The sequence below is a fragment of the Thunnus maccoyii genome, chromosome 7 (assembly GCF_910596095.1).
Source record: "Thunnus maccoyii chromosome 7, fThuMac1.1, whole genome shotgun sequence".
Classification (NCBI taxonomy): domain Eukaryota; kingdom Metazoa; phylum Chordata; class Actinopteri; order Scombriformes; family Scombridae; genus Thunnus; species Thunnus maccoyii.
In genome coordinates this window covers 3,304,503-3,316,558 of record NC_056539.1, presented here as the reverse complement: position 1 = coordinate 3,316,558, position 12,056 = coordinate 3,304,503, and the positions used below count along the sequence as shown (strand labels likewise).

General features: G+C 39.0%; 1 protein-coding gene across 5 annotated transcripts in view; it reads left to right on the top strand.

Annotated features, from left to right (window-relative positions):
* Window positions 1-12,056, top strand: part of LOC121899939 (spermatogenesis-associated protein 16-like) — a 117,323-nt gene that overhangs the window by 58,368 nt on the left and 46,899 nt on the right. For all 5 annotated transcript variants that reach the window (XM_042415720.1, XM_042415719.1, XM_042415722.1 and 2 more), the window contains exons 7-8: window positions 7,206-7,358; window positions 9,240-9,367. In XM_042415720.1, coding sequence (XP_042271654.1) covers window positions 7,206-7,358; window positions 9,240-9,367 — 281 coding nt within the window. The remainder of the gene's footprint in view (window positions 1-7,205; window positions 7,359-9,239; window positions 9,368-12,056) is intronic.

Below are 12,056 nucleotides of genomic sequence, written 5' to 3'. Positions count from 1 at the left end.
TACTAGGAGAGTCAGGATGTTCTTTGCCTCTACGTACACCATTATGTTCTTATTTCAGGACACCTCGACTGATATAAGCAACCAGGGCTGATGAAATTCTCAGAACTCACCACTGAAACACATGAATGCATCAGCAGAGTCTTCGGAATTGGCATCTCCACCTCAGGAATCTCAAACTCTCCGCTGAGAATTGTAATGAAATTATAGTAGGAGAGATAGAAAAGTGTCTGCCTCACAACCACAGATCATAAATCCCCCCGTATAAAGCCCAGACTCCTCAATCCTCCTCCTCTTTGTCCCTTCTAGCACATCGCCAATCCATTTGAACATTTTCTCCTTTTCACCTTTTGACTGTATATTGACAGTAAATTACTGGCTACTAGTTGCATTACTTTCACAGTAAGTTACAGTATCATTTTTACAATAAATGATTGTGAAATGTCAGCTGTATACTTTGACCTTACAGTAGTTATGCAATCATATTAATGTGATTTGGCAGTATGCTCCGGTAGAATTACAGTGTAAAAGTAATGTGCTGTAAATATACACATAAATACTAAGACATTTGCTTTGTGACACATTCGAGAGCATTCAGGCACGCCACAACGGTACTTATAGTTAGCAGCTTTGAGTGCCAAATAAACTAAATGGCCGTTTTAGACACATGCTCACACAAACTGAATTTACAGTTGAACACTGTGTGCTATTTAGTTAAGAAAAACAAAATACAGGGCTAACAGGGATTTAAAACTGGTAATCCTGTGATTTTGTATATAGTTAGCAGACTGTCCTCATAACACCAAGTTAACATATCTGGATCACACACAAAAATCACTAAATAGCTCCGGGTATCATCGGATAATTCGTAATTAATTTGTAATTGAAAAACCAAAAAACGGTAAATCTGTTATTTGTTTCAAAACAAAAAATGGTAAACTGTTTTTGGTGTCAGAATCAAATAACGAAAAACCAATCAAACCCAGCCCGTTTTTGCCGACTCGTTTTATCGTTATTCCTTTTTGGATTGAATATCGAACAGGTCTGCGGACATCAGGCCGATTCATTTTTGCGTTTGGAACCAAAAACGGAAGTCACATGGGTTTTTCCTTTTTTCATTTTAAACCAAAAACGAAAAACGAAATCATGTGATCTATTCAACGAAAATCCAGAAAAACAAATTCAAAAGAATGTGTCATTTTGGTTTAGAAATCAAGTATTTTTGTCAGTTTTGTACATAGCGGAAGCGACTACATTAGCCTACCCATGATCCTTGGCGACCGTTGCTGTGATAGCAACCAAATACACAATATACACATCAGTTAGACTTGAAAATATGGGATCTATATAGGACAACTCAGGTTGTCAACCTTACAACTGACCTTCTAATTCACCAACAGTCAGGTGTGGCAGCTGGAAAGCTACTTCACCACCCTGTAGTCTTGTCACTACTGCTGTAAGGTGGCTCACAAATACAAATACCGTCACAAAATAAAAAGATTAAAAGCCGATAATTACAAACGTGTACAGCTACAAATCACTGCAAGTCCTTCGGAATGTCTATGTATGCTATGTATGTATTTGCAAAACAAACATGAGTGCAGCTTGGTCTAACAGCAGGAAAACTGCACAGTGGAATCTTTCTTTTATTTCTAAAAAATAACTTAATTAACTTAATTGACATGCACACTTTTTTCAGTTGACGAGGCAGACAATGGCTGCTCTGTGGACTCACTCACTCACTCACTCACTCACTCACATCAGATCATGGTCACTTTTGGAGGCTTTCATTAATTTCCTGGAGACTTACCCTAACCCTAACCTTAACCATTGACCCAAAAATCAGCTTTCACACAATTGGCGACACGTCTTTTGTCCCCAATCAACTGGTCTTAAGTCTGAAATTTGTCCCCAAAAGTAACCTATGACAGACCACACATACACATACACACACACACACACACACAAACACAAACAGCAGGGGAAAAACTACGAACAAGCCCAGGTATTAACTTAAGATTAATTTCCTCTACCTTTGCCCAAATCCATAACACTATCATTTCTCTAGTTGACCATAACTATGATGATGCTGACGTTAAGGCCACAACTTACCTTATAACTTTATTTACCAGTGTTCTTCATATTATAAAGCACAGCACCGCTATGGGGAAAACCTATTCACCTTATTTTCAACAAAAATACTGACGCAGCTATTTTACTTTTTTGTTTTTTGAGCAAGACTTCCAGTCAGGCACTTCCAGTCATGTTTCACTGTTTCACTACAGGCAGATTCCCCTCACTCACTACTGTGGGTGGGGAAATAAAATCAATGAATCAATAAACACAAACACTGTTGATTTCTTCCTGCGGAGCCGACATGAAAACTATTTTGGTTCAGTAGATTTCTGCTGTCAGTCAGCCTGGTGAAGGCAGTTGTGTGCGGCTGCTGTCCTCTCTGATCACAGAAGCAGCCGTCTGTCAGCTGCAGCTCCTGGAGAGCTGAGACGTTGAACGCAGGTCGGAGTCGGTGTGCGTTAAACAGTTAAAAATGCTCTAATGTGCTGCTCACGTCTCACTTCATCTGTGGATCCCCAGTGAGAGTGAGTTTGGGCTTTAAGGGAGGGGCGAAAGCGCACCACTGTAAAGGAAAGTGGTGCGCTGGATTTATAACACAAGACAAAACTAGATCATCATTGCGAGACGGAATGCAGCACAATAATCATTTTATCTCAATTATCTTGTTTTCATACTCGTTGGAAGCCAAAATCCTAATTGAAAATAAAATTCAATTAATTGCCCGGCCCTGTGTCGAGCTATCTTTTGTTTCACCACAGCAGCAAACACAACAACACTTTGGACAACTATGGCTTTGAGGAAAACTGGGATTGTTTGTGCAGTTAGAGGTTACCATGATAACTGGTGCAAACAAAAGGCGCCCTACAAACTTCATCCCCCTCCAAAGAATGAGGGATCCCTTCGCCTGTGGTTAAAAGCTTTAAATTTGAAAAAAAAAACCCAAAAAAACACTGAAGCAACCGTATGTTTGTTCTTTTCACTTCAACACACAAGACCTACAGAAGACCACCTGATACCAGAGAAGTGTCTGGGGTATGAAGCACCGTTAAAACCTCTAAGGCGACATCTTGTCAAGAGATTAGTATCTGCAGGTTAGATGTTTGAATGGCTTCCTGCTAGCTAATGCAAACTCTTGTTAGTAGCTTCAGTTGGTGTCCCTAATGACACTTAATATACGCTCTCACATAAAGCTTTAGGGTGTAGCTACCTTGTGATTGACAAGTCGCTACCATGGCGATGCGTGAGGTGCTGCAGTTGACCATGCGGAGGTCTTCCCCAGCTCCATCCTCTCGTCCAAATATGGTCACTTCTCATCACTTCTGGCTCCAAAAAACCAAGACGGTGATGGTGAAAATGCCAAACTTGAGGCTTCAAAACGGGAGTCCATAACCAACAGGTAACATCATGGTGACTACATGCGTTATTTTTATATAGTCTATGGGCACACAAAATGGACAAAATCCTTCAAACCTGTGCAGCACTTGTGAAAACACAGGGTGAGATCATCCATAAGGATGCTGATTGAGGATGGCAGTTTACATTTTGAAAAAATCCTGATGTCCACTGAACCTGAATATTTGTAAATATTTGCTTATTTGCCCTGCTGAATGGATCTGCTCAGACAGCTTGCAGAGCCTTGATTGTACTGTCATTTCTATACATGATTTGTCTCCAACATGATATTTTTCAGGTATCTCAGTGCTACACCGCTGATTGTGTCTATTTCAGAGTAAACTGTAAACCATTGCAATTATAATGCACAAGAAAAAGCGTGTGTCTCAGATGATCTAAAGTTTTATATTAAACAGTTCTTGTGTTTGGCAGCTTGATGTTTTTACTTTTGGAATGACTTACTGAATGATATCAAATGATTTTCAGACTATTTAAATGTTTACAGATACAAATAACTTGCTATTTAACTTGTGTCCAGCTAAAATGTCTGTTTCAATTGCTAATGTAAGTTGTTGTATTAGCTCATATATAGAGCTAGTAAGAAAAGCTTAGTATTGTATGTTTATAAACTGGCAAGAAGATATATTTCACTCATGGACTTTATAAAATTTAAACTGGAATTTGGAAACAAATTGAAAACAAAACTGGAATTTGTTTACATAGAAAGTGATTACATTCACTATTAAAATGGTAAAACATCACTAAGTTTATAAGTTTACTAAGTTATAGATTGCTAGCTAGATAGCATCTATCACATAAATGACAAAAAAAATATAAAACACACGTAGCTTACAAAAACACACACAAGAGGTTTGTGTGAATTACCAAAAATATATATTTATACAAAAAGTGCTGCACTAAATAAAAACAAGTTTAATAAAAAAAAAAGTTGAATAAAAATAGAATTTAAAACTTTAAGGTAAGACGTTGCTATTAATGTGCAAACTAAATGTAAAATGTTCATGGTGCATTGCCACTCAGTGGAGGAGTCTCCCCCTCATTGTAGATGGCTACTGCAGTGGGCAGGAATGACCTCCTGTAACAGTTGCAGCAGAGCTGAAGGAGCCTCCCACTGAAAACACTGTTGTCTGACCGGCAGGCTGTGTATGGGGTGTGTAGTGTGATGCAGCAACAGGCCATTTCCATTTTTTATTGATTTTTGGAAGTGCTCCCAGGACATCATTAAAGAAGCTAGTTAAGCTAGTGAGGGAAGTGATCAAACTGAAGTGCGGCACAAAAACTGAAGTTCAACCAACTGTTTGTATTCACATTTTAAAATAAGATGAATAGCAGGGACAGAAAAAGCACTAAGAAAAGCAAACAGATAATGACCAAACCTTTTGAAATCCAAAAGTTTTCTGACAGGGTAGCTAATGTCTCACACTAATAGAGCTCAATTAACACTACAACCAACAACTGTCATGAGCTTGTTTAATACATTAGCTTGCTTCAACCTACCATGAGCAACTGCTAACGTATCTCTGTATGCTAAGTCCTCGCTCTGGCTACAAAAACATACAAATGACAACAGGACCTACAACTAACACTATTTGGCTCGTACGATTAAATAACATTCACTATCATATCAAAAAACCCAGTTATTTAGTTGACAAAATTTGACATTTCAACACCTATCGAAACTGAATCGGTGCATGGAAAAGGACTAGGAATGACACAAAAGCTCAAAATCTCATAAGGCCTCGTTCAAAATCAGAATTCACAGTAGTTTCCTGTGTAATAGCCACGCCTGCACGTTTCACAATAACATTCTGAATTCAGTAAGTGATAATATTGCCCCCTCCTTTCTCTCCTTCCTCCACTTTCACTATGCACTGTCCACCAGACCTTAACATGAACATTCTCCTGAGGTCCCATTCATCACACATTGAATTTCTCTCGTTATCTAGTTCATCTGGAGGGTACTCCATCTCTGAGTCCCTGCTGGAACTGAATTTCAAACCTCCAACATTTTTTTTCCCTGAAATTAACAGATGTACTCAGTGGTCAGGATAGAAAGAAAAAAGAATATGACAATGACATGACTCAAAGAATATGTATTTATATTGATTTGGTTATTCCTTTTCTTCTTTCCTTGCATTTCTTTTGACTTTTTGACAATTGTTCTCTATCCAGATCAGTTAAAACCAGGTCAAAGTAGTAGTCGTATTAATAGTCATTGTAGCCATCTTTAACAAAGTGAGTTGTCAGTTATTTTAAGTCCCTCTGGGACAAAAAATACTCAGGCCTAACATATTTTGATGAAGTATAGTGTTTTCTGATCTAACGCCCCTATTGACAGTAATGGGCAGGACAACATTAACAGCAACTCCGCAGCTCTCTGCTTTACGGAGCGTTATAGCAAGTTTAAGCTCATTGTTTAACTGTCCAGCTGAAACTTTACTGTTCTGGTTCACTCTCAGCATTCTTAGAGTGTCGTTTTCGATCACAGCAGGCAGCTGTTTTCAGAGAAAAAGCTCTAAAAACCCACTGTAAACTACCTGCTCAGCACCAAACGGTGAACAGACACAGTTAGCTGTAGACTAGCTGGTGAACATAGTGGAGCATTTAGTAAAGAACTAAAAGGGAGCGAATATTATGGACAGAAACACGACTCCAAATGAATAATAAAGTTGCTGCATGTGTAAATAAGCAACTGTTTTAACTTCACCATACCAACTTTAAGGGTTACAATATGTCAGTGTTTTTAAAAAAAAACAGTGTTGACTGGCAGTTAGAGAGCTTCTGTCACTTGAATATAAATACATGTTGTCCTGGGGAACCTGCATGAACAACTGATCCTGCTGTTTTTCTTGGGAGCGCCCTCTCGCATTTTTTATCAGTTTTTTTCTGCTGGATGCGCATTTTTACACATCCAGCAGACTCACATCAACATTAAGATTCATTTGTAGTTGTGTTGTGGTCACCTGATGAACTCCATGATGAAGTCCATGGTGAAGTCCAATATGCACTCTCCTTTGGTTCTGGTGTTCTTTCTACCGACTCCTGTGGGAAACATCTTACAAGAATTTGCACCCGCCTGCTGTTGCTGGAAATAAGATTGACAAGAGTGGTGAGAAACTAAACAATAAAGTTGTGGGCCATAAAACCAAAACAAATTCAAGTTTCTATCCAGTGACAATCCAGCTGTCAGTGACATGAATATGTTGTATGAGAGATATATTGGTGTCTTTCTAGTTGCTCTGCTTGGTGTCAGGATTTTCCTCGAGATGAAATTCTTCATTGTATTAAATACTGTTGCAACAGCAAATGAATCCAGGCTTTTAGAAAATGACAACCAATGGTAGGTATGTTTACCATCTGAAAGGCTTTCCTCATCTTTTTATTTTTTTCAATAAAGCATCAAAATAACTAATGTGGTAGCTTGACGAGGGCTTATTAAAATTGTTTATGTGCCTTATGTTTAACTTGACACAAATAATATGTTGTAGAGTGAAGAGAGGTAAGCATGCCCTGACTTTGGTCATAAATAACAGTCAGTATCACACTGGGAGCTGTAAAGTTCACTGCTCATGGTAAATGTTAATGTAGTGGCCACACTACAATAAGCAGAGCTGCATTCCCTTTGGCGAATCAACATGCCTGACTTCTGAAATACATTCAGATCCCAACGCTGACCGTCCTGATCTGTACTCCTCGTCCTCCTCTTTCATTCTCCTCAGACCCCAGAGGAGGCCATGTCCTCCCCCAGACCACTGACTGGCTGTCTGTTCCAGCTGTACCTAAGCATTACCTCATTACCCTGGGCTTTAGGAGAAGAGAGGATGGCCTCTTCCTCAAGAAGATACACTCAAGGATCTGTCCCTCTTTCACAGGTGTGTATGTGCGTACAAGTGTTACCTGAGCTTCACATTCACTACTTTGTACTTTAAAGGTGCATTCAGACTGAACATTCATTTTAGAGGCAGCCAGACAGCACAAATAGGTGCAAACTTAATGTAGGCAGTGCAAATTAGGTTAAGGTGATTTTCTACATTTGTCTTAGTGTCAACAAATCTCATGTGTAGAGCCAAACCAAAAATGAAATGATCTGCTACCTAGTACTGTGTATGTATTCAAAGCTTGATATATCTCCGTTGTCCATAAACTAACTGCTGTTGTCCAAAAACTTTTATGTATTAAGTATTAAGTACCAATTATTAAGCCACACTGTTGCATTGGGTGACATTTTCTTTCATCATGAAGATTACAGTCACAGTAGTTTGTTTAGGAATGGCTCCAAACACTAATAACAGTGATCATGTCTTCCGGTCGCCACTGAGCATGTGCAGGAACCATAGACAGTATATAAAGATGGATGTAGTGAGGTGTGATGTTGGTTTGCACTGGAGCTGGTTTGCAGCCCAGAGTTGCAGCTTATGGTCAGCACCATCTATTCCGTTTGGAACCAGGACTTTCCAGATAAGGAGTTTGGGGTGTTGCCTTTCACACTCTAGAAACACCTCCCACTACCTCGGACCCAAGCTAACAGGGCAGGTATCGTAATCACATTAAACTTAGTGAAATATTGCAACAATACGCAGCAGGTGAGACAACTGTCAATCACAGCTGTCAATCAACACCTGCATGGCAGACATCAAAGCTACTATAAGTAATCTTATTAACAAAGCAACAATTTCCAAAATGACCACCAGCAGCCTTATTAGAGGGTCTGAAATTAGAGATTGAGACCAGAATGACTCGTTGAAAAAAATTATTGACTTAGTATTTCTAGAGAGAAGTTGACACTTTTTGAATGAGAGTCAGTTGGAGCATCTAGCAACTGAAAGAAATGATGGCCACATCGATGAAGACTCAAGTTGTAACTAACAGCAATTACCCTTTGAATGAAAAACTACTATTTCTGATTTAAAAATGAATAAAAGAAGAAACCATACATTGGTGTAACTGCATAAACATTCACATGGTGACATTTAAAGTATGTTACAGGCTTAACATACCACCCCACCCACTTCACAACACACAGGGTGTCCCAGCACACCTCATTACCCCCATTTCTTTAGAAAGATTGCATTTAGTGGGTCAGAGCCACTCTGGTTGTAGATAATGGGTCTGTCTGTCCAAAAAGGGCAGGCATCTGAAAGTGAAAAGAAGTAGCCCAAAGATCCATGTTATTGTATTTACCAGGCATGCAGGATGGTGCCCAGTTATTACCAGGCTAAGATTTGTGTGTGTTTGTCATGGCTTTGTAGTGCATGAAAACTATATGCCTGCTGGCACGGCTTTTTCCATTCAGTCTGTAGTATTGTAAGTCATCAGTCACATGGCCTGCAGCATACAGGGGTTAACAATGGCAAGAATGTCTGATGAGTTCAGTATGCTCCTGGCAAAGCTTATCTGAGTCGCTGCAGCTGAAATCACAGTGATCTCCAAATACACGGAAATGTTTTACTCAGTTTGAGGCCAGCTACTGAGACGTCACTTGAATCTCAGTTAGGGAAAAAATAGGTTCATTAAAAATATCAAGGAGAAGTTGAGTGAGATTTTTATGAATGTTCCAAAACGCTACAAGTTTCAAATAACTGGCCTAACATATCAAATCAAGAACGTTTCTAGAGATATGGCAGATTTTAAAATGGAAAAATGACCTTTTGTAGTGGACGTAAATTGAACGTTGTCCAGGCATTCAAGTAGCTGTAACCAGAGTTCTTCTCAGTTTAGTAATAATGTTTTGTTTGCGATGTGACAACATGCAGGAGGGAAAGAAAAGTTGTTGAGTCCCAAGCAACAAAAGAAGATGGACGAGGAAGAAACTTGGAAGTTATGTGAAAAGTATGAGAAGATCTTGCCTGTCCTGGATCTGATGCAGGCCACCCAAATTAATGTGAGTATAACAACAAACACACAAACAGCTCATGCAAGTGTCATGAGTCTGGGGGAAGTTATTGCCAAACAGAAATATATATGACTAGTCCTACAAATAAAAACATGTGGGTTATTCATCAATTGCATAATGTAGAGGACTTTTTTCTCCTTAACTGAGAGCCATTTTTATCCACAACAAAAACACTGACTGTTAACACCTTATAAAGTTAAATGGCTAACATGTTCAGTTGCCTGTTCACACAGTTGCCTGTTCATAGTTGCCTGTTCACACATCCTGCAAATAGGATCATCAGTGATGAATGTAAGTCCAATATCAACTATGCCTGTAAGCTCTGTTTTGGTTTCCACCAACTGCTCAAAAACATATCCGTCTCTTTAGCTGCTGAATGTGATACTAGTGTAACTAGCTGACTTTGTCTGCTATTTGGTGTTGAGCAGGTGATGTACACTCAGTTAATCAGAGCTTTTACCTGCCTTTCACTGCTGGAAAAAGAGATTGATGATAGCGGTGAGACTGAACCAAACAGTAAAGTTGCATGCTGTAAAACCTGAGGTGGAGGTGTGTGAGGGTGTTTGTGCAACGTAACTGCTGTGAAACAATCAGAAAATAAAGTTTTATTGATCTGATTCACCGGCTTCCTCACTACCAGCGCTCCCTCTCTTCATTCACTCTCTAGCTCACTTGACCACAGCTGCTCTCTCTCTCTCTCTCTCTCTTTTTCTCTCATCTTTTTTTAAAGTCGGGAAGCCGACAGAAAAGTCTAACTTAACTTAACGTTATCAAACGAAGAGAAATGTCCTCCCCACGTCCTGGTAATGTCTTTGTCCTCCCTCATGGCAGAGTTTACAGCTCTGATCAGTCTGATCTCTGTCATACCTCTGAATCAAGAACACCTGCATGCTATGTAAAGGCACACATGAAGGCAGCTTTAAGCCAGTGGGGGGAGAGGGAGGGGGCGGACCAACTATTTATTCATTGGATTAAAATGTGCTATATCGGGATAGGTATTGTTATTGGGATATGAGATTTTGATTTTTCACCCAGCCCTAGTACTGAAACAGCTCTGTTAAAGGTGAAAAATGATCCGTTATTCTCTGTTGACTCTGGGGAAAATACCATCCTGGTTTTACTAGATCTTGGATCATGACATCCTTTTGACAAATCTTGAAATGTGGGTTGGTATTACGGGTACAGTGCTAAACTGGTTTAAATCCTATCTTAAACATAGGACATTCTCAGTGGCTATAGGTCCATTTTCCTCTTCCTCTGCCCCCATCACTTCTATGCTGATGATTCACAGCTTTACCTCCCACTGAAATCTAGGGATTCCCTAGAGCCTCTCCTTTACATTAAAGGCTGGATGACAAATAATTTCATTCAGCTAAACCGTAACAAAACTGAAGTGATTATCTATGGTCCCTCTAAGACCAGAAGCCATCTCATCAGTAAGCTAGGCCTCCTCACTCCATTTGTGAAGTCATGCAAAAAACCTGACTGTTATCCCCTGGTTCTGGGGATAACAGCCAGTTCTGTTGTTAAAAATAGTTACTATCAGTTAGGAACCATTTCCAAACTCAAGCCAATTCTGTCTTTCCATGATATGGAAACAGTAATTCATGCCTTCATTACATCACGACTGGACTATTGCAATTCCCTATATTTAGGCCTTCCCTAGTCCTCAGTTATTTGCCTAAAGATGGTCCAAAATGCAGCTGCAAAGATGTTGACTGGTACTAAAAAGTACAGGCACATTACCCCAGTCCTAGCCTCTCTTCATTGGCTCCCTATTCATTTTAGAACTCAATTTAAGACCTGTAAAGGTTTATGATCGCAATATTGCTTAAAGAAATTAGTGCAGCTTCAAGATGACAACATTCTTCTTTATACACTAAGTGACCAGAAATATATACAACACTTTTGTACACTTTTATAACCCAATACAAGAGCTTGTAGTAATAACATCCTTCCATGTTGACAGAGTCAGAGATGATTCAACTCTATAGTCAGTTTTGAGGTGACTATACATAAAATCTATCTATCTATCTATCACATATAATGCAACCTAATTCAACAGCACTAATAACTAACTAACTATGGCCTCAACATGTGCCTCAACTAGAGTATCAAATGAGTATCAACAGTAGTAGACAGTAGTTTTCAATTTTATTTTTTTGGCAACTGAAATGTGTCCGCAGAGTATCAAAAACGGTCAAGTACTCATAATATTGAATAACTGGTCAGATTTGTAACATTTTTACTTATTGTTTGAACAGATAGTTCCATATTCAAATATAAGTTTTTAGATTCTTAATTGTAGACTATTTCATGTAAATAATAACATTAATACATTTAATTTGTACCACACTTTTTTATTCATGGACGGAGTTTGCTCAGTTTTATGTTGTTTCTCCATGACAACTGAGCAAACTCCATCCACTAGTGAAGACCATGAGATGCTGTTGAAAGCTCTGGGAAAACATGTATATAATATGATATAACAAAGTATAAGTATAGTTAAAAAATATTTTTTCAGTTAACCTCTAGTGGTAATTGAAAGAAGGCAGAGTGGGTGTGTCTCCAGTGTTTCTGCGCTTGACAACACAATCATGTTTACTGTAGCGATTTTACACACATAAACTACATGGAAACTAAACTCATACCTGGTGATATATGCACAGTATGACGA